This window comes from Seriola dumerili, unplaced genomic scaffold (genome assembly GCF_002260705.1).
Source record: "Seriola dumerili isolate Sdu_G_001 unplaced genomic scaffold, Sdu_1.0 BDQW01000091.1, whole genome shotgun sequence".
Taxonomy (NCBI): Eukaryota; Metazoa; Chordata; class Actinopteri; order Carangiformes; family Carangidae; genus Seriola; species Seriola dumerili.
In genome coordinates this window covers 6,348,686-6,373,262 of record NW_019174346.1, presented here as the reverse complement: position 1 = coordinate 6,373,262, position 24,577 = coordinate 6,348,686, and the positions used below count along the sequence as shown (strand labels likewise).

The following is a 24,577-nucleotide window of genomic DNA, read 5'->3' as shown; positions in this document are numbered from 1 at the left end:
TCCATGAGGGGAGAGCTGCAGGAAGGCAAAAGAATTTTTCCAGATTTCTGTATTCCCCAGCTTTAATGGTGTTATTTCAAATGTTTAAACTACATATCAACTCTAGAAAATAAAATGTCAGTTTTACTTTTATGTATTTAACCTTTGTCAAAGCAGAGACTTCCCATTTCTGAAAGGACCTTAGAGTATATGCTGTGAAGTATTTTCTATTTTCATCTCATATCATTAGATAATATTAAGACTGGCTTGAAATGGCAATACCAGTAAAAAAGAGAAAAGCTTCCATTTGTTCAACAGATGCAGGATAGCAGGGTACAACCCTGTCTACTCTATCTTTTTCAGAAACAGTGCACTGAAGCAGATGTTGATGTAATGTGATGCATTGTGACTGTGCATCATAAACCTAAGTTAACTTCAAGCTTTGGTGGCTGTGGGGCACTTTATGTTTAAGCCAAATGGACAAGTGCATTGTCTCTGTCCGAACAGCTGCCAAGCGTCAACAGTGGAAATGTCAACGCTTGTGGCCACAGAGATAGATGCGCCTACTGACGAACATCTCTGGAGATCCATTGCACAAGATGAGTGATACAGTTTATTTACTTTAAATAACATGGAGATGTGTGTCTGTAAAAACTCATCATAATAGCTGGCTCCATCTTTTCTCTACATGATAGTGAAATGTACAGGCACAAATATGGCCTACTGTACATACATACAGTCTTATGTTTACCCCTTTTCAGGCATTAAATACTATTACTAAAAGTCCCATATTGTATAAAGTGAGATTTCGATGTCTTCTTTGATTATACAGCAGGTCTAGGTTCTATGAAAGTATCAAAGCACTCAGACCACAGGGAAATGCACACAGCATGTATTCAGAAACTGAGCATTAAAATGAGCAGCCAGGACTTCTGTAACTTTGTGATGTAACAACAAAACAGTCACCACTGTCAGTAATGCCCCAAGCCCCACCCATCTGGATCCACCGTCCAACCTTGCAGGATTTGGTTTCTTTGAGTGTTTACCTGAAATCTGATATATTTGTATTTGATCACTCAGAAAACAGTCAGCCAATCACCGACCTGTCGTTGCTAGAGCTCCAGAGAGAAGCCTGAGAGAGGAGATGTAAAACTACATTGAGATGTTTTTTGGTTCTTAAAAACACAAATGTATCTTCTTATGGATCAACACTTCAAATAAAACACAGGAAAAGTGTGGGGACCTTTAACTTTACTGACGTGATCAAGTGGTTAAAATCGTGGCTTTTTGTCATTGAGATATAGGTGACTTTTACAGCTTGATACTGACGGTTACAGAAATCACATGAAATGGTATCACTGATATGAAGGAAGCACTTTTTTATCAGTCTGCATCACTGCTGCATTTTAAACCTTATTTTACCATTGAAGCTTTAGTCGTTATTATTGTCATGACAATTGGCCCAGCTGCTCTCCACTGAATCTCTTCTTAAATGTTTCTCAACACTTTCAGCATTTCATGGAGAAAACTGCTTTCAAGTGTCCAGTAGTGCACAAGCATCGAACGACAAGACTTAACTTGGGACTGACGATTTGGTAGATATTCATGTATTCATTCATGCAGAGGATGAGGGAGTGTTGGTCTGATTATTATTGGGGCTGTATGACGATTGCCTTTTTTTTTTAACCTCTTTTACTCCTCACTGCACCTGATTTTTATAAACTGATCTGACATGAGAAAAATCAAAAATTAAAAACAACCTAAATCTGTTCATTTAGAGCATTTCGATAGTTTTATTGTCTTTGAGTCAAGGAGATAATTAAATTATGAAGTTATTACAATGATCGTAATTAGTCTAATAACATTTAATCTCTCTCTGCCTTTATCTAACCTTGTGATGCTAACAACATTCAGTTCATATTTGTGCCATGGCCGTAGAGACTTGACACTTGAGTGAGTGAGTACTATATAGGTTTTTTTGCCCTGAATTTTGCCTCTCAGATTAAATACAGTCTGTCCTACCTTGTTAGTGGGGTGAGTTAGAGCTAAAAGAGAATGAAAGGATATTTATACAGTTAATATTCATGTTTAGTTTCCTTGATGGAGTCTGTTGATGTGTTCACAATGCAGACACTAAAGGTTTGATGTGGTTCAGCCATTTGGATGAATGCCTTTTTTTTGGATTACATAAAGGTTATGTAATTTCTGTCCAGTGTGTACCCACTACAAAAATGGTAAAACAAGACAGCACTCTTGACAGTGGCTTGTGAACAGTAAGAACAGACAGGTGACGTGATGTGGCAGACAATAATGAACCCGATCATAACTTTACTTCTTGAAGAAGACGTTGTCCTCCTCCCAGAACCAGGTGTAAGTCAGGTTGCGAGGGTAGGCCTCCGCCTGGCAGGTGAAAAAGGCATCCTGCGAGATGTTCACTGTAATGTTCTCCGGCGGCGATACGATGAATGGAGGGCCTGGTGGAGGAAAAGACAGAAACAGTCAGAAACAGACTCATTAGGACAGCTGATGGTGCCAAAAGTCATTTTCTCTCAAAGTAGCTGGACATTAGAAAAACCTCATGATTGTGTATGTCAGGGTTCGATCTGATTGAACTTTGCACAAAGCAAACTTGAGACCAACTGCAGAAACAGTAGATCTCATCCCATTCGTCACAGAAATTAATGGGCAACCACAACACGTTTTAGGATGGACAACATGTTTAGAGTCTGAACAATTAATGTGTTAGTTTGAATTCATTTGAACTTGATTTTTGGAGAAATGCTGACAGCAGCACTGTTAAGAACACAACAAATATTCAACTCAGTCTATTTCCTTTTCCTGATTACAAGCTGAGAAAACTCACTTGCAATGTGTTAAGGGAAAAGAAAGAACAAAATCACTGCATACATTCTCTGAGGGGTCACCATTGTTATGGCTAGAAATACCCAATTTACCCATATTGTATAAATAATGGGTTAATAATAGGTTATGGAGACTTGACTTGGACTTTTTGATTGTGTTTATTGATGTGATTGTAGCTCAGGAGGTAGAGCGCGTCGTCCACTAGGCTTGGGCTGATATTCAATAATATCGAATATCGTTACTAAATACCCTCTGCAATTATCATCATTATTCTTTTCTACCTTTTTTTTCTTGTTTTTTTCTCTTAATGTTTGTTCTTTGTTCATCTGTCTTCACTTTTCTTGTTTTGCAATCACTCAATAAAGGAAAAAAATGCATGTAGGGATTCAAATATTATCTATATTTTTCATGATAAGACAGAACTAATAACTTATTGTATTGTCTTGCTCTATAATAATAAATATAATATATTTGCCACCGTGCAATATTTTTCACCATATCAATTTTTTTTCAGTCTTGCACAGGCTAATGAGTCTGACTCTAACTTGTCTGTTTAGTGGTAGCATTGCTTAGCTGAAACATAAAATACAATAATATAATTATCTATCATCAAAAAAAAAACAACTGAAACACAAAATACAACAATACAATTATATATTCTTGTAATAAAAAAAGTACATTGTATTATTATAATCGTATCACATATTGCAATATTTGGGCTTGAGTCTATCGAATCAGTGTCAGGTTAGATCCCCAGCACCTCCTGAGGGCAGTTTGCTCTTTAACAAGAACTATGTGAAAATACAAAATATACAGAACAATTTGTTTGCAAATATACTGTCCTGAAACCTAAATGACCATATTGTCCACAAGGGGAAAATGAGTCAGTGTGAAACCCAATCACATCTCACACAACACAGGAATTAGTTAACATACTGGACAAGGGTCACATGTCTGATTTACAGCCATACTGTTTAGACACAGGGATCAACACCAGCATGTCCACTCTGAATTCTTTGTTGGAGTCGTCACAGACATATCAAAGTCATATCACACACTTACTTTGCACTCAGTAAAGGATTATGAGAATTTATTGAGTGATCCTTGCTGTGCCAGATGGATAATCCTCCTTGCACTCATGGATATATTTATACCATGATCCTTGATTTGCAGTAATTTCCTACCTCTGACCATAACCATATATGTAACAGTGTGAGTTTGGTCTGGAAGCTAAAAACATGCTTTTCCACCTTAATCTGTTTTCAGATACTTACCACACACTAGATGCTGTGTTTATCAGAGAGAGCCACTCAACATACGAGTGTAAGAATATACAGCAATAGCACCCAAAATAGGACATACTACACATAAGTATCAGCTGTAAAAGCTGGAGGACCTCATCTGAATGTGTCTGGTCCTGAATGACGAGATAAATATGTGTGGATTTAATACTTTCAAACTGAGTATCACGTTTGAGCATGACTTCTGAGCTCCTCAACTGACTGGAGAACAAAGACGCTGATGAAGATTGAAGAGGAATGAAGAGACTCAAAACCTTGTGCTCAGGACCGAAGAAGGGTCAAAATAAGACATGTAGTGCCACCAGACCCAAAACAACCAGGCCGAGATGAGAATTGGTGATGAAGAGAAGATGGTGCACGCTAAGTTGAAGGATGAGGAATCGGCAGTTAAACCTGACTGATCCTGGAGCAGGGGACGGTGAAGTTAGTGAAGAAAGAGAGTTTTTTTTTTTTAAAGAAAAAAAGAAAAGAAAACAAAAACATAGTTTTATGTGTCACTCTGTGACAAACCACTCACTAGAACTTGAGGAATGAACTTGTTTGTGAACCGGTTTGTGAACAGTTTGAGGGTTTCACTCACATTTGTGACTAAAAACAGACGTGAGCAACTGAAAACTACAGCAAAATTCAGCCCAAACAGCCTCCATTTTTTTTTTTCAACTAAAAGGGTGATAACACAACAATGACCATGACACAGTCACTGATTGAACCATGTGTTCAACTCATCACAGCAAAGAGTGCATTAGTAGTTTTGATAACATATTTGAACTTGACAAATTAACTCAGTTTAAAGCAGGTCATTCTTAAATCAAACAAGTGTTTTCTCCCCGTGAAGAAAAGCAGAAGGTGTCTTCTTCAACGAACGGTCTGCACCACTGGTAAATAGCTTACTTGTACTTAAAATAATATTAATTGAAAAGGAAAATGCTGCAAGTTGTTATAAATCACTTGACACGGGCCACTTAATAACAAATCTGCTCATACAAGTGGTTCTTGCATGACCTCCCATGACCGTTTTAGTGTACACTGCAACACCAAATACCACTTATGAAGGGGCAGACCACAAACCACAACATCCTCACTCCAAGTCCTGATGGGCACCTTTGTGGCATGTCATTCTCTGTCTCTCTCTCCCTTCATTTCATGTTATCTCTCTGCTTTTGACTTTATAATAAAGGCATGACAGCAATCCTTTAAAAAAGTGAAACATCCCTCATTAAACTTAATTACAATATGTTTTTATTTCAAAAGCAAAATATTGGCTGATTTTCTGTGATGAGTCTTGGGACTGAAAACGGATGCAATTTAACTGTAATGAGGACAATGCAAGCAACTGTACCTATCAGTAACTTCTGAACCACCTCAGCACCTTTGAACACAACCCACATAGTCAGATATGAATACAAACACCCTGCATCAACATCCACATGTGAGACAGCAGTTACAAAAGGATGCTACTTTATGACCTTTGAACTGAACACTTTCTCCTGGTGAAGGATTTACACACACACACACCTGTGCATATATCATCATATATCTTTCGATTTTTTCATACCACACTTATACACAGACATGCACACACACACACACACACACACACACACACACACAATCAGATACACATGCACAGCTGAGCTGAGCCAGTGTTGCAACTATAAACTGCTAGTCCCATATGTTAGTCCTGATCTGTAGCCCACGGCCTGATCCTTTAACAGGCAGCGCGTTACCATCTGCCAGCCCCTTAGCAGGACAACCAGGACTAGGCCTGTGCTGGATGACTGTGTTGTTAGTGTTTGGGTGGGTGTGTGTGAGTGTCTGTCTGTGTGTGTGTGTGTATGTTTGTGTGTGTGTGTGTGTGTGTGTGTGTATGTGTGCGCATGTGTGTGTGTGCCAACCCGCTCTATTTGGGTCCAGCTGAGTGCTGGAGATTTGTTGGCACTGTAGTCTCTTAGCTGATCTGCTGCTCAGTGGCTTTCCAGGAGGGCCTCTATTAATCTGTCTCACTCGTAAATTATACAAGACGGGTCAAACAACCATTCTGGCTCAGTCCTGGCTTTGTACTCAGTCGCAAAAAGAAATATGTGAACATGTTCACTGTCTGTTCTCTGAATGAAAGCAACTGGCGAGTAACATACACAGTACACCAGAGAAACTTCTGTTACTTGATTAGAAGTCATGGCACTGCTTTTTAGCATTTATGAAAGACTTTTTTCCTGCAATTTCATGTAATCTACAGCTTTTATTTATAGATATGGTTGCCCACACACTCATTTTATGTATTTTATATACAGTACATAGTATAGTATTCATGCCCACGTTATTAAAACCATGTATGACTGAGTGCTTAATTGACTTCTTAGCGCAACCTCAATGTAATACAAAACATATATCTACATTTATTGTTATAGTTACATTGTTACAAGCCCAGGCCTCCACTGTGACCCTGCCCCTCCTCCTCTGTCTGAACTACTACCTTCTCCCACCTGACAGAATAACTCACTGATGCATGAGGAAAACATTTATGGCTTAGTTGAGTATTATTATTACTGATATTGTTGATTCAACACATTAACAATTCAGAAAATAAATTTGGTACCACTTTACAATAAGATTACCCTTATAAAGGATTTATGAATGGCCCATAACACATGGATTAATTAGCTTGTTAGCACTTTGTAATTAATTTATAAACTGTTATAACATGTTAGATAAAAAGGGCAAGAGTGACCTGTTGCTTGCCAAATAGTGAGCCCACATTTATCTGTACTGTTAAGCCTCGAATCTCATTCGTTACTGAGCTTCCTTTGTTTTCTCCATCATCCAACATATGTACCTGTCTTTTGTTAAATTACAAGCCATTAACCACCATCAGCATCTTAATGGTCAAAAAGTTTCAATTGGCATATCATATTACGGCATATCAAATTATCATATCAAATTACCGGATTCATATGGATTGGCAATATTGTTTACCATGACATGCTATCATCAGCCATCCTCATTATACACAGGAGTTGATATGACATATGCTATCAGATTGTTATGCACAGTGGATAATAAAATAGAGATGCTTTTTGTTGGTCAGTCTCTTGTTTGGGACTTTGGCATTCCAGGTATAACACAGTTGGTATCCTTCCTTTACTTGGTGTACTGTTCATCCATTCTTTGACCCACTCTACACAAACCTGTGGCCTGTTGTTCACTGAGCTGACTCTCCCCCAATCCATCTTCATGTTTCTTGGCATCTCATTTTTTACAGTCATTTATTAAAAAGTTATTACCATTTATAACTATAAAAAGAGAGCCCTATTGTAAAGTGTAAAACCCTTTATCATAACCAGTTATAAATGGTTGTAACTCATTAGTAAGATTAATGAGTAGTAAGCATTAACTTGATCTTGACAAATAGTGAGGCTGTATCAATGTATGAAAACTGTTATAACTTCTTTATAATTATTTATTTATGATTTGCAAAGTGACTGAATTAATAACCTAATTATAAACCATTTCTAAATCCTTTATAAGGGTAGACTAATTGTAAAGTGGTACCATCATTTCTTTAAGTGAAATGTTGTAAAGTAGCTACTTCCTGCACAGAACTGTTAGTGTAAGGATGTTGCCTTCCTCACTTCCTCACTGAATGAGATCTGTTAACTGTATGTGTACCAAATACACTGACTAGACAGTGACAGACAACAGGGGTTATATTTAAATCTTTTGATCAAAATTATTGCTGAAACAATTTAGTAGTTGCTGGACGTCCCTTCCAAATCCTCCACCCTTGGTCTGTGCATGTGTACAGACGTGGAGATGTGAAACAACAACTGAGGCTGTGCATGTAGCTAACGTCAGCATGCTAGCATACTCACAATGATAATGCTTACATGCAGGTCTAATGTTTACTTCCTCCATCATCTTAGTTTAGTGAATTAGTATCCTAACATTCGCCAATTAGCACTAAACACAAAGTACAGCTAAGGCTGATGGATCATACATTAATGAGCTGGCTCATTAACTACAAATAAAACATAAAAAAAAAAAACATAAGAAGAGAAGTTTGGTGAGTTTTATGGATAAAACCAAGAATGAAAGACAGATGGCAGAAATGCTGAATGACAGATTATACAGAGTTACTGAAGCTAGTGGCTGGACTTCAGGACTCCAGTTTTCTATAATGAAGTAAACATCTGTTTAATACTTTGTCGACTTTCCACGAGAACGATAGGAATCAATCAAGAAAAAACTCAGTGAACATGTTTCAGTTAGAGATTGAGCCTCAGTCTAGATGAGGTTGTGACCACTCAGGTCTGTTCATCTGGGGCGGCAATCTTTAAATTAGATGACCTGGAATCCCATGTTCGCTCCTTTATCATTTATCCTCTTTGGTGAGGCGAATCAAATCTAAGGTTGCTGCACAGACACACATTTGACACTGTGTTTACTTTCAATTTGTGAAAAAAAAAAAAAACTACTGACTTTGAGCACACGATGCTTGTTGTGGCAGATCGTAGACGATAAATGATTCATTTGCTAAATGTGTCTTGATTTTGTAGTGGAGTGTGTACTGATACAGACAGATTGCTTTGGTTACAGAAGCTGACATTTCATTTACAGCTGGAGGCAAAAAGCTTTCCCATCCTTTCATTCTTTTTTTTCTCTTTGGGCTTCTATCAGTGGTAAACTGCTCGATTGTACAAATACAATTGTTGAGCTCAAGATAGTCTTAAATGTTCCTGATATAAAATTCAGTTCTTAGTGCTCCCCAAACTAATTTCTGCATAGTCTAGTCCCACTCCCAAACATATGGCTGCATCATACTGTCGTGTTCAGATGGGTGTGATGACATGCTTGAGGCATCAGTTAGCTGATATCACACTGTGACTGTGTTGTACCAGCAGGGAGAAGATATATATAGCTTGAACACATTTTCAATTATGAGAAACTTCTACTTTTCAACTTTATTTTTTTAGTCACAATAGAAGCATGACTCAACGTATGTCTATCAGGCGGTTCCACCACTTTGGTCCAGACGGAAATATCGCTGCAATTATTATTATTATTATTATTGATTACCACAAAACTTTGTACAGACATTCATGTTCCCTTGAGCAGTGGTCGGCCACTGGTGGGCCGTGGGCCAAAACTTTCCCACCCGCAACAAGCAGCAACAGTTACCCACAGAATCACTTCCGCTTGAGCGATTTCTTTCTGACCACGTATGAACTCACTTTGGTGCTTCACTTCTTTCACTCTCTCCCGTTCCCTCCGCTCCAGATACGAAACCACACACACCTCGCCCACCTTGCTTCCGCAGTGATACAGCATAGGAGAGAGCTAGAGAAGTGACACGCCAAAGCAATTACGCAATAATTTGTACTCAATGTTGGCGATATAGTCATTAACTACATGCCACATAGAACAAGCCACAATCCATCGAGTACATTCGTTATATTGCCCACCCCTACATGCTAATCTACAATTTAGCGAAGAAAATAATTACATATACAGTGTTCAAGATTTTAAAACTTAAGTCAAGTTAAACTTACACTTAACTAACTTAGCTTTATAAACCACTTAGAATAAAAAACAAAGGAGAAGTGGTTCTCCAGATAAATAGTGGGGATCAGTGATTGGCTGCTAGGAACGTACATTCACAGCTCATTCAGGCTGCTGATTGGTCGACTGAACGTGCTCACTCACTGACCCTGGTCAGTCAAGAGAGCAACAGCCACATGAGAACACATTCACTGAGAAACACAGCAGTTGCTATTGCAAAGTGAAACCTTTACTTACTTACCTTACTACTGTCTTTTTGGCACACAACACACTGCAGAGAAAGGCTCTGTTTCAAGTCTGCATTCTTAGCGTAGTTCTTCAGTGTGATGTGTGACACAGACAGACGTGCTCACTATAACCAGTTCCTCTGAACTTGGTCAAATACTTAAAAAGAAAAAATATTATGTGAGGATTCACAAGGTTTCTGTTCAGTTAAATCAATACAGATTGTGGTCTGTGTCCTTGCTGTTGTAGAGGTCTGGTAGTTTCCTGTGTATTTTATTGATTTGTTTGAAACAACATTTCCAGTGGTAAATAGCACATCCAGAATCCATTTGCTCAATTCTTCTTGATTACAGACACAATTTCTCTTTGTTTTCTCTCTTTACTGCTTCTCTTCCTTTATCCTCCTCTTCCTCTTTCCTTAGTTGCTGCTCTCTTTAACACTACTTGCAGTACTTTAATTATGTTGTAAATTTAATACATCGAACTGAATGCAAACTTGCAGTGATAATGGAAATATTATGGTTTTACTCTACAAGTGACTGTAATGGCCTCATGCACATATCATTATCTTTTGAATTTGCTTCACATCAATAAAAACACAAATATTTGTTCCCCTTCAAATGCAAATTCATGCATACGTCATGCATATGGTAAAATACAGCATCTTGTAACTTTCTGATGAATGTGATACTAAGGAGTAGTGCTCAGAGACAAATGAATATTTTAGTGTAACAGCGCTGTTGTGCCTATTTAGGGAAATTTTATTTTGGTCTTTCTTTTATGTGACTTCCCCTTTATCAGGATTTGATTCACTGCTTTTGTTCTTTCTTTGTTCTTATTGGCATTGTATTTTTACATTTGTTTTTTGTGCTGACTTAACGTTTTAAGTTTGTTGGTTTTTCAGTATCAGTTTCTGATTAAAAAGAATTTATCATCTCTGCAAAACCTGGTTGAATACACTGACCTGGTATAACTGTTACTCATAAACTCAGCTTAACACCTATAGTAAATAGAAGACTCAAACTATCTCAGGGCTGTTTTCACAGGGGTGCAGGATTCAACACTGAATAACACACGACAGATAGGAGCTGAATGTGATGTTTTGTGTGTCCATTCAAGATTCCGTTTCATTTCTGCAATCCTCTGAAAGGATAACTGGGAAAAACTCTGTGTGTGTATAAACTGTATATGGGAATGTTGTGATACTTCCCCAGATACGTGACGAGGCTCTAACGGACATAAATGTTGTAAATAAATGAATACTGTATGAGAATGAAAAAGAACAATAGATATCATAAAAATCCAATTTGCCAGCCCTTCATCAAATCATTTCTTTCTAGAAAAGAAGTTTGTGCCATAAGAAGATGTAAAAAACCTCTTGTACTAGCAAGAGACAAGACTAACTAACTAATAAGACTAACCTTGTACTAGCAGCCGTGTGGTGTGAATGGCCTCTCCCTGGGGACTGAAAGCCCGACATGTGTAGGCCCCACGATCTTCCCGGGTGATGGATAGCACCGTCAAACTCCCATCAGACACCTGAATAAAGACATACACATTTAGCTATTTGAAGCCTTCTTTTAAGGTGGAGAAACGGAGTCCTAAAATGTTGGTCCTCTAACTAAACCATTATTATTTGATTGCTTTATACATACAGAAAATACATACACAAATTGGAGGTGAACTTTGACTCAGCTGAATGTTTTTAAAAGAAAAAGATATAAATATTTCCATAAATATAAAAATACATCATGATAGATGGAAGATGGAACAACTCAAATCACCAGGAAGTACACTACTGCAGTTTGTTTGTTTTTTTACTGGAGTTTCTACCATCTGACTTCCTCCTGGAGAGGACCTAGGACACCTACTGGGCAGTGTTGTGCATGAGCGCACTCATTTTTTGGTGAACGATGAACTGAACACGTATCTGTTTTCAACTAATGAATGTGAGCGTTGTTTACTCTGGCGAAAGTTAACAACGCTCACACACCGGAAGGTGGCAGTAGTGAACCAAAAAGCTGTCAAAGCTACCAACTGCCAAAAAACACCAGAAGAAGAACTGTTTCGGTTTTACAGCAGCACGCAATGGTTTATGGCACCCAACATGTGTCAGGTGAGGTGTCTGGTGCTGGCAACAGAAACAGCACAGCTACTGGTGTTACTGAAGTCAGTTTGTATGAATATTTGAAGACTTTTATGAACAAATCAGTTCAAATTCCAATGATAAAAATCTCACCGCAGGGTCTAAATAAGCAGTCACATCAGTAACGAATTTGAAACGACACATCGAGTTGAAGCATCCAGCTAGTCTTTTAAAATATCTGAAAGTGAATGATGATCACAAGAAATCATTAAGAAAAGATCAGACCATAAACCAACTGCCACAAAGTTCCTCCACCTGAGTCAAACTCACAGCATGTACACATAAAACATATACTCACACAGGTTTTTTTCTCATCATTTAAAAGTAATCTCTGTCTGTAACAGTAATTCATGTAGTTTGAGAAGTGACAGTGATTTGAGGCTGGGATGGATGGGTAGGAGGAAGTTCTAGCCTACTGAGTTTTTTTTTTTTTTTTAAACAGAAGAAATGAACATGAAGTAGTTAATTTTTTTGGACTGTGAAGTTCAAACTCAAACTCAAACTCAAACTGTGAACTATGAACATGAACGAGTTCATTTTAACCTTTATGAACTGAACTTTGAGCTAGCTCTAGTGAAGTGTAAACTTGCACAACACTGCTACTGGGTTTATATTTTTCGAAAGGATTTTGGATCAAGGTTTTTCAGTTATATGTTTCCCAGCATGACTGTATTACGGAAAGCCAAAGGGATAATGTGATGCAGTTATCTAATATTTGATATCTTGAATAAAAGAGAAATGCACAGTGCAGCCATTCAATATTTGGATTATGTCTTTGTTTCTATGTAAACTCCTCTGTAAGTCACCTTTTGCGTCAACGATGTTTGGAAATTTAATCATAGCTCTTGTTTAATGACATCAGTTTCATTTGTTTTCATCATGGGAAAAAAAGTTCAATTTAACATAATGAACACTACTGCACAACTAACAGGAAACTTAGAGGAAGGTTTACTACACAATGTCACTAAATTGTAAATCAGTGGAAGTCTGTATTTCACTCAGTGAATTTGGTGGTTTGTGAATTTGGGCAATTTTTTTACTTTTTCATAAAATATTTTATTCCACATGGACAGTTTCCATTAACCTCTTTGTCCTCAAATTATTATTGAGTCAATAAAAATGTACATCTGTTAATCCAAGTAAAGACGTTGTGTTAGTGATGCGCGGATCGCAGTTATATCCGCAGGCACTGCTGTTAATCCCCGGATCCGGTCATAAAAATTAACATCCTGATTAACAGCGGGTGGGTGAAATAATAGGCTATATGATGTATGAGGAAAACATTAATTACATTCTTCAAGCTTCTGGACTCTGAACTCTTTTTTAGAATTTTAGTTGTGTGTTAGCTGTTAGCAGTGTTCAGGCTATTGTGGAAATACCTGTTGCCATTTTCATTTTACCAAAAAAGAAGAACTTTCACTTTAAATAAATCTTTATTTAAAACCAGCCTACTTCAGTGTTATACGTTACTATATCATCATGTGTAATATCCCGCTGAGGAATAATGGTCATGTGTGCAATGTGGTCTAGAAATCATGGAAAAGACTTTGTTTGGGTGGGTGGCAGGTGGATTATTTATGCATACATGCAGACTCGGATGAAATCAGAGCCAATCCGCACATCACTACTCTGTACATTCAACATTATCCAAAAGACTTTGTCTGAATGCTTATATGTGGCTCTCCTAAATTGGGCCTCTTTCATGAAGACTGGGCAGATGTGAGGCTCTGTCACTCAAATCTGGCAACACTAGATCTGTTTTTTTTTGTTGTAAGACAATGACACAGGGAGGAACGTTGAAGATGAAGTGGTTGAATCTCTCCCTCTGTACCTGCCAAGCAGTTAATGCATTAATTTTGTTAGCTTCTGTAGGAAAAAAAATCACTTTCACTTTCATAAGTGTCTCAAAACAATGCTCACATATGTACATTTAAACAGTTTTCCCATCCTAACATGTTTACAGTGAAAAAGATTGGTGTCCACTAAAAAGAATGTGACAAAGATTCCCCTTTAATTTGTCAAACTCAAACTGCTGAAGCCAAACATTAGCTTTTGCTGAACTTTGTTTTAGTGTAAAGCAAAGGTGGATTTTGTCAAAGGTGCATTAAGAAGGGATCTCTAAATGTCCAGTCCAGGAAGGAACAGGAAGAATTATTACAGCAAGAAAAACCATTTTCAGTATCTATCCGTGCACCTGATTATCATTTTAATACAGACATGAAAAAGTGCAATCCTTTAAATGCAGCAAAGTTAAAGGTTTTCTCTGAATGTTTCTCGTCGTGCCTTTAATGTACAAAACAAAACAAAACCTGTTGGCAGTTATCTGAAGAAAAAACTAAAACATATTTCTATGGTAAGGGTGCCATATCAAATAAAAACAACTGAAGTTAAATCTCCCTCAAAGGACACATCCAGCCTTTGACTTCTCTTCCTACCAGATTTATACTCTCAGCATAAATTCATTTTTCAATCCATTTCCTCCAAGTAAACCATCACATCTGACAGCAGAGAGCAGAGCAGCTTCCAGGTTAAATGTGACTGAGCACTTATTTCTTTTCAAGAAAACAAAAAGTTGGTTTTGCTGTTTTTAACCACCTACATCTATCTTTGTATTTATTCACATAAAAGAGAGCAGAGTGCAGACTTTCACATGAAAACCATGGTTGCTCAGATTTCAAGAAAAAAGACTCTTCATGTTAGCAGATCTACAGGTTGTACAGTTGCTCACCAGGCTGTAGAAAAAGACTGTACAGTCCAGTGACTTAGGGAAAGCTGCAGGGACAAATTTAGATATATAACTCTCCTATGAATAAAGCTCAGACATTTAAATAATTGATCTAATGTGGGGGAGTCATATCCATTCCTGCATGCAGGATTTAGTGGTAGATGTGAAGCATACACTACAAACACTAATGCTGCTTTTCTCATTTAACACAAATTCGAACTAAAACCAAACGCTGTAATAGTAAGTTTAAAGATCCCAACTACACTTACAATCTATTCACTGAGCTATTACACCACAGTAAATCCCAAAAGGTTAATACTCAATTGTAGCTCAGTATACAGTGATAATACAGAAATGATTAAGCGTGAACAAAATAAAAGTAGTAAGGAAACAAGGCTGCTACAGATCAATTGGTCATTTCAGATGCTGGACTCTTAACTGGTGGGTATGGTCTATTATTTATACTTGGAGGTTAAAGGTTCTGTAAATGAGATTTTAAACAATCATATAGCAGTAAACAAGTACCTGTATTTTCTATGTAAAGATATAGTAAACTAATGATGTCCTGAGCAAAGAATGAAGTCACACCTCCTCTGTGTTGTAATCTGAGTTACGCCGGTCTTTGTTTAGGTGTCCGGTCTGGCGGCGCGTGCATGTTGATGCACAACCGTGGAGCCAGTACTGGTCCGGCTTTACCAAGAGGAGAACACTACAAGCTGCTAATGGGCTCAAGCTTCACTCTGAACTTGCTTCTCTTCTCCTTCATGTGCAATAACATGATTACTATATAATGTAACATGTCTTTTTTCATTAGTGACTGGCTGCAGAGGGCATGATAATGTTAACTAACTTATGAATGTGTTTGGCAAATGTTGCTATGGCTAGCTGGCTAACTGTCAGCATTGCTGTGGAACATAACACAGGCATAGATGTGGCTAACAAAGCATTTGTTTTGGTCTGAGATGCTGGTGGTCTAGTGCGACATCTAGTGGCAGCGAGAATCGTTTATAGAACCTTTAAGGCATTAAATCCAATTTGAGAGTGCCCCAGAAACACAGCTGTTACGATTCAACACATCATTCAAGTGAACATTACTATAAGGTTTCCGCAGATGTAGTACAAAAAGTTAGCAATTCAAGGTTCAATCTGCCTAATCCCCAACCTTTAAAGGGGCTTTAATCTGTATTTCTGTATTTTAAATTGATCACATTACTACATGTACTGTATGTGAAAGGTATCGTTCACTATGACGAACGCAAACAAACCCACTTTACATTTATATTTTTTCTGCTGGAGGAGACCAAAGACAGAGCTCAAAGAGAGTGAAGTCAGAAATACGATGAATGGTTTTGTGGCTTCATGTTTGCTGTAAAGAACAAACCGCTTGCTAACAAGTTCGCCTCATTATGGTGTCAAGTTGAATCGTACCAGTGTGTGAGGATCACAAAAACAAGCAGTGCACTGGAGTGTGTTGTGCAGATCATTTCATATCTACCAAGAGCGGAAAGCACTGCTGGAAACCAGAATACTGCAAGAGTCTACTACCTCAGAGTCTGCAGTGCCCATTCCAGCTTGGTTTGGTAGGCAATGGTGAACAAGAGATGAAAAACCTTGTATCAATGTACGACAAAGAAACTGTCGTGCAGAACCTCAAACCTAAACGCTGCATACAGGTAAGACAGTCGCTGCTGAGCTGTTCTGTGCTGGATCTTATGTCTAATCAGAGCTGATAAGCACAGTACAACATTTGCTTCGATAACTAAGTCAACGTTACAAAGCTAAAGGTAACTGATGTATGTGTCACTGCAGGCTTGGCACAGTGTGTCACTGCAGCTCCAGCCAAAACACCATTCACTACCCCACTGCTGGCACCTGCACAGTGGAGCAGAGGACGACAAAGCCCCCAGATGCGGAACTAAACAGTGGAGAGCTAACTACTAACAATGGAGAACTAATTTGCCAAGTAAAAGCTACCTGATGCTATACTGAATAGCTGTTTAGTCATATGATTAATACGAAGTGAACCACTTTATAGTCATATCAAACATTTTTAGTTTGTGCAATATTGTTTGTCACAGTAATGTTACAGTGCTATGGTCTATTTTCAATATGATTTGCATATCAAGGATTTAATCATTGTATTTTGTTCATCCCAATCATCTCGAGTTTCGATTTTAAAAAGCACCTCAAGAACAAACAGATGTAGCTCTGCCGTCAGTCTTTATTGTCTGAACAACACATTAGCATTTAAATGCATGAAAGTAAGAGCATAACAGGGTCAGAGCTGCAGTGTGTTTCTGATGCAGAGACATGCAGGCAAAGGACAGTATAGGTAAATAATAAATAATAATCAAAAAAAGTCCCTTTGCTGTTCAGAATTTTCATTTTTTAAGTTAAACTTTATCATGGATTTTGAAATTACAATGAAAGCTAACATTATCAATCTATACAACATTCATGAGTTATGTTATTGTACTTACAAGATGTTCATCTCTCCATTCAGTCCTACTCGCCTAGTGTTTCTCTGTTTAAGAAATTGCAAAATACATTTTAGCCGTCCAACATGAGGCCAAAAACTCGTAGAATAAGCAATTTCATCCCAATAAATATATATATGTAAATAAATAAAAAAGAATTCCTGCTTCTTGGTTGTATGCCATAGTTGCAGTCCCCTTCCTGAGTTACAGCATTGAATAATGACCAAAAGTGTTTTTGCAGAATATAACAGTGAAGTTGACTTTTGACCTTTTGGATATAATGTATACTGTATGTCATCACTTCATCTGTTTATCCTATTAGACATTTGTGTAAAATTTTGTCATAATTAGCCTATGAATTGTGGCCGAAAACATGTTTTGTGAGGTCACTGTTACCTTGACCTTTGAGCACCAAATCTTATCAGTTCATCCTTGAGGCCAAGTGAACATTTTTTCCAAATTTGAAGAAATTCCCTCAAGGCGTTCCTGAGACATCATCCTCACAAGAATGGTACAGACAGACACCCCGAACACATAATGCCTCTGGCCCTGACTGTCAGCAGCGCGGAAGCATCATAAAAGGGAAACTTCACTTTTGTCTCCATCAGTGTGAATCTGTCGTACAGACGTCCCACCAGACATCACCGATAGCTGCAGAGCGGGCCACCCCAGCTGCATGGCCTCTCTCTCGGCTGCAGCTGTCACGAAGGTGTGGCAGCCGCCTCCTCCTCCATACGGTGTTGGTTCAAGTTCCACATGTCTACACTCCGCGTTGTGACAGCAGCAACAAATATCTGCTTCAAACTTTATACCAGGAAGCTAGATTTCCTCCAAATATATTGGTATTTTAATTTCAGCATCAGCTTTTCTGTTCATACAAGCTCAAAACAAACTGTACTATGCTCTTTTATCCTTCATGGATAAACCCAACCCGCCCCAGCTGCAGGGCCTCTCTTTCTGCTGCAGCTGTAATGAAGCTCCAGCAGCTGCCCCTTCTTCCATAAGCTGTGGTGTCTGTTTCAACAGCTCTATATTCAGCCTCATTAAACTAGTTGTTTATTCTTTTTTCGACTTACGTTTTGCCTGCTCCCTTCTTGCCTTGTCGAGATTCTTGCCTAACCCCTTGCTGACCTCTGCCTGCCTGCTGACTTTGCTACTCGCCATCCCCATTACCTGCTTTGGCTGCATTACCTTTTATAAAGGTCAGCCGTTTGAAGTGTACACAGTGTCTGTGTTTACCTGAGCGATGATAAATGGTAGGGGCCTGAGTTGCCTCAGATACTGGCGAGCCGATGATATATTGTCCAAAGTGCAGTTTGAAGGCATCAGACTCCAAAATAATGTACAAGGGTTTACATTAGTATGAGGCGAGCTTTTACAACTCTGCCAAGTTATTACAATGGTAATCATTCTTCCCTCTGTCCCAACATACAAGTGCAATTTTACTCATTGTTATTGTTGTTGTTGTTGGTATTACAATTATAGTCTGAACATGGCATACCTTATACTTGGCACTGCTGACCATGAGATTGCCTTCCCGCAGCCAGCTGACAGAGGGTTTGGGGTTGCCGAAGGCCGTGCAGGTCAAAGTGATGCTCCCCCCCTCCTTGGCCTCTACATACTGAGGTGGCGTATCTGTGAATGTGGGGGGGGCTGAGGGGTCAGAGGACAGGGAGAAAGGTAGAGAGAAAAAGAATCAATCAAAAGGATTAAGCACAGTGACAACATAGAACAAAGTTAATAGGCTTTTTCCTTTAGACTTCTTGTTTTGACCCAATATAAACTGTAACTATGAACTACAACAGTGACAGACTATAAACGGTAAGTGAAGATGGACATAGCCTCTGTGACGTCCCCCGTGGAGTTTCTGTAAAACAGTTTTGGGGCATGTGTGAAGCCAAGGCTTCAGTGGATGCCGGTCACCCACCTGTCACTCAAACCAATACGCCCTCAATTATACATAACTTTAAGCTTTAATAAAAATTTAATTGGGTAAGCTTTATAAAAATTCACCCAACTACAATTGTGTTGAAGGAGGAAATTAGCTAAAGAGACCAAAACTGTTCTTTGTACAAAGCTGTACACATGTTTATTTCTGCTGTTAAGTTGGATATTTTAACATGGGAGTCTATGGGGAGTGATTCACTTTTGGAGCCAGACTCAAGTGGCCACAGGAGGAACTGCAGTTTTTAGCACTTTTTTTTTTCAGCCCCAGAGGTAGTTGCTTGTGACAACATAGCTTCAATGTATTTTCTCAAAGTATCATAATAATAGCATATCGGCCATATAAATTAAACCACTACTTATTCTGTGTTGATCTGTGTATGATGACTCTGATTTATCCCTGGTACACGGTCGCACAGGTATGCAGGTTTGACTCACAGCAAAAGGAAATGCCTGATTACACTCTGCGGTAAGCAAACACAAACACAGACCAGTCCGATGGCAGCTACATGACTGCTGTTGTAACTCTTACTGAAACAACACTTACAGTCAGTACATCTAAGAAGTAAAGACACATTTCTTTTCAGATACATAAAGCCACATTCTTGAAGGTCAGTTGTATTAAATAACCAAATTCTTTGGTTTGAATTGGTTAAATATGATGACTTATACATCTGCTGTGCTGCCTCCATCTAGTTGTAGGTGCAATACTTTCTTGCAACTTTCTTGTTTATTGCTGAACATTGATTAGCCAAAGCCGCCCCAACCACACTGCACAGTGAGTGAGCATTACTCAGTGCTTTCAAAGCCCTGGGCAAACACTCCACAAATGAGCACAAAACTGCACTGCTAGCTTAATGTAGCTGCACTGACACACATAAGAACATGCACTGGCGCGATATTTATTTATACTATATCATGTACTGGTATGTTGTGGTTGCCAGGAGACTGTGCAGGAGAAGGAGACCAGCTGTAGCATATTTTGGCTTAATGAACATGCATGGGGGAGTGGGAGAAAAAAACTTCCTCCTTGAAGTTGATTACATTTCCAATAATAGGTTCTCATTACATGTTCATGCCTCCTAAATACACAAATTGTTCTCAGCACAGGGACAAGAAAGTGGTGATGTGTTTGCAGAGTTACTGTAAGAGTAGCAACTAATGACCTGACTGTCTTATCATTGAGATTATGATCTTTCAGTATTCCAGTATTTATAGAATCATCTTTTCTAGAACAGATGGTTGCTGTATTGTTATAGGCCATGCCATTTAATATGGGATTCTGCAATATCACCATTTTCCTGAGGAGACTGGGGTCTTTCAACTTCTGTAAGAAACCTCTGCTGATGTTTTACCATTCTCTTGTCAGTGTTGTATTCTGTTCTGTAGTGTTCTGGGGAGACTGGTGAGCAAACGTTCATGTGCTGAGCCCTGGGCACAACAGGCATTTGTATCTGTACAGGCATCTGTATGTTCTACATCTACACTGTTCTATTCATTGCACATATGGTTTCATAGAGACCGCCCACTTACATGACAAGTAACAATGCTGTGCAGTTAATTTTTTCTATTTAGTTATTTATGCATATTTTTATTCTACTCTTAACCTTCTTATATTTGTGTATTTGGTGGATAATGGTTGATTTATGTGTCATGTAAGCTACTGGATGCCTGAATTTCCCTCAAGTATCTATTTAAAAGCTATTTCATTAGCAAAGGCTACATAAAGACTGCAAACACTTTTTTTTTTCTTGCCATTTTCTCTAAACAGCTGAGTCAGCAATCACAGAGTTTTGTATTTGCACTGTTCTGATGATAAACTTAAAGATGTCAAGTTTTCACCTTGACATTCACTAAAGATGTGGAGGAGTAAATTTGACTGAAGAGAGCTCTTTGGAGAAATGCATTGAAACTTAGCTGTACTGTCACCTGAAATGTATCCAGTGAGCCAGGAAACAGATAAATAAATAAAACCAGTGAAATGCCTCAATCATTGCAAACATCTCATGAAACATTGAAGTGCTGTTTCTAAGAGAAGACATTTAAATCTTTAAAGGTATTTTCTTCCTCAGTGGAATAAAAACTTCTGACTCCTTTGAGGGACCGGCTGGCCATGTGTACATAACAGCAGGAGACTGGCCGATCAAACAAGTCACCAAGAGACTACTCAATACTGCATGTGTGTGTGTGTGTGTGTGTGTGTGTGTGTGTGTGTGTGTGTGTGTGTGTGTGTGTGTGTGTGTGTGTGTGTGTGTGTAAACCTTCAGTGGCTTCGCATTCGCTCTCTGCTCGGTTGAACATGTCTCATGATTTCAGATGTGTAACAGTACAGAAAGTGAGTGTGCTTGTCACAACAGGAAGATGAGCTGCTGCTGGTGCTGTAAGTGCATATGCAGCAACAGAACATGCCTATGCATTTATATGCACAACAGACACTTAAGAGAAGTTCGTGAAAGCCTATTTGCAATCTTAAACACCTTTGCAGAGGTCCACCTGTCCCTCTCTCACAGGAGGAGAGACAGGTTTGACATTTTCTACAGCTAGAGAGTGGTTTTAATAAGCAGGGGAAGTTGTTCTTGTCCTTTTCAAAGACTCAAAGTTGTGTTTATGCTGTTTGTGCTTCTCCAAGTGTCTCCATTTATGATCAGACATCGAATTAAATGCATATGATAAAAGTTGATAAATTAAAGTGATAGTTGAGGTTATTTGACATGAGGTTGTGTGAGGTACTTATCTATAGTCAGCGTGTTACCTGCAGTAGATTCAAATCAGCGCGATCCCAGTTTAAAGAAGCGGCCGGGAGAACTGGCTGAGACACAGAAGCTGAGCGATGAGCTGCTGTGGACGGGGTCAGCGGAAAAATGTGTTTTAGCCACTTTAAACAAATGCCCACAGAAAATAACAATATCAGTTGGAGTGTACGCTTTACTTTGAATATTTTCACTGCTTTATGTTGCCATCAAACAACCCTTTCTTTGGAGCTACAGTTTGCGAATTGTAGAAGTACCATATTATCAAATCATCTGTTTGCATCAGACAGAGCGTAGGACTATGGTAGTTCAACGGTTGAAAAAAATGTAGTTCCAAAGGAAAGGGCTATTTGAAGGCAAGATAAAGTGGTGAAAATATTCAAAATAAATCAACACTTAAACCGGTATTAGCTTTTTTTATGTGAGTATTTTTTAAAAGTGGCTAAAACACCTTTTTGTGGATGACCCCGTCCACAGCAGAACATCGCTGTTCCTCTAAACTCTCTACTGCAGGTAATACACTGACTATGTGTAACTACCTCACACAACCCCACATCAAATAACCCGAACTATCACTTTAATATGCCTTAATATCTCATCACTGAACCATTTGAACAAAATTAAAAAAAAAAAAAAAACATTGTTCACCTTGCTTTTCAGGGCTTTTACACTTGAATCGGGTGTGAAGATGGGGAGAGATGCGCCGGACATGTTGCGTTTTGTAAAACCATTTTTCTAAATCCTCTTTAGCTCAGAGGCTGTCTAGATTATGGGAAGGGATGATCATACAAGACAATTGGCAAGTCTTCCTACCAAAACACGCTTAAGCTGTGTTCTCTGACTTCCCTGCCCCCATTTAACCCGAACTATCTCTGTTCTACCCAGACACACAAGCGCACGCACACACACAGACAAACGGCAATAATGTCAGCGATTCAATACAGATTTTTGTTCAGTCATAATTCCTGTTTTGATATTCTCAATCTAATCACTTTAGGACTGAAGCTGATCTGCTTACATGTGTAATCCTGTGGCCTCTCAATTGCTAACATGTCGTTCCATCTGCAGCCATAAGCCAGGCCATAGTGCTAATTCTATGCCGCACGCCACAGAGACTGGAACAATCAAGGTCTTCCAACCGCACAGCTTCTTATAGACACTTACACCTACATTTATCATTTATGTATTCACTTTTTTTATTTTTCAATATCTTTGATTGAAAACGCAATTAGACAGTAGAACAGAGATATATTTATATATAATAATGCACATTAACATAACAGAATACAGCAGATATCTTCTGGGATTGTTGTTATTGTAATGTTATAATATAGTTTAAATTGTGATACTTTTTTCATATTTAATCCTTTAACTATAAACTGCAAACACATGACTTTTTGACAGAGGAAAAACAAGTCAGTGCACCATGATAATTGGTTTGCAGAGTCATGAAACTTGCTCACCTTCACCTTTTGCCAAAGTTACATTACTGTTGAGTGAACAGCAGCTGTGAGCAGGTACTACTTTTTACAACTCTACTCGGTGATGCTTTTAAGGACACTAAACTCCCAATAACTTATAGCTAGCCTCTACAAAGCATTCTACTCACAAGCTATGTTATTGAGTAATTAAATTTTTAAAAAGTGAGCTTTTTTTTTTTTTTTTTACCAAAGGTCACTTTGGTAAAAAGACTATGTTGAACTCACTGACATAACAAAAGCTTTATTCATGAGCTATGACTCCTGTTGGTTGACAGTGCTGCTGCCCCCGACCCTTCCATAAACATATCCACATCTTTAGAGGCAATGGTATTGTATTGAAAAGTGTGGCTTCATATACAGCGATCAGCCATAACATTATGAGCACTGACAGGTGAAGTGAATAACATTGATGATCTTGTTACAATGGCACCTGTCAGTGGGGGGGGGTATATTAGGCAGCAAGTGAACATTTAGTCCTCGAAGTTGATGAGTTGGAAGCAAAATGGGCAAGCGTAAGGATCTGAGCGACTTTGACAAGGGCCAAATTGTGATGGCTAGATGACAGAGCATCTCCAAAACTGCAGGTCTTGTTGGATGTTCCTAGTACCTACCAAAACTGGTCTAAGGAAGAACAACCAGTGAACCGGCGACAGAGTCATGGGCGCCCAAGGCTCATTGATGTGCGTGGGGAGTGAAGGATAGAAGAGCTACTGTAGCACAACTTGCTGAAAAAGTTCATGCTGGTTCTGATAGAAAGGTGTCAGAACATACAGTGAATTGCAGCTTGTTGCGTGTAGGGCTGCGTAGCCGCAGACTGGTCAGAGTGCCCATGCGGACCCCTGTCCACCTCCAAAAGTGCCTTCAATGGGGATGTGAGCATCAGAACTGGACCACGGACCAATGGAAGAAGATGGCCTGGTCTGTGGATCATGTGGACGGCTGGGTGCGTGTGCGTCGCTTACCTAGGGAAGAGATGGCACCAGGATGCACTATGGGAAGAAGGCAAGTCGGCAGAGGCTGTGTGATGCTTTGAGCAACTTTCTGCTGGGAAAACCTTCGGTCCTGCCATTCATGTGGATGTTACTTTGACATGTACCACCTACCTAAACATTGTTGCAGACCGAGTACACT

The 24,577-nt window shown here is 38.8% G+C and overlaps 1 protein-coding gene across 1 annotated transcript in view; it reads right to left on the bottom strand.

Moving 5' to 3' along the window:
- LOC111222317 (protein turtle homolog B-like) overlaps positions 1-24,577 on the bottom strand; it is a 122,590-nt gene that overhangs the window by 41,233 nt on the left and 56,780 nt on the right. The window contains exons 4-6 of the mRNA XM_022746008.1: positions 18,773-18,924; positions 11,345-11,462; positions 2,312-2,453 (exon numbers count right to left, since the gene is read on the bottom strand). Coding sequence (XP_022601729.1) covers positions 2,312-2,453; positions 11,345-11,462; positions 18,773-18,924 — 412 coding nt within the window. The remainder of the gene's footprint in view (positions 1-2,311; positions 2,454-11,344; positions 11,463-18,772; positions 18,925-24,577) is intronic.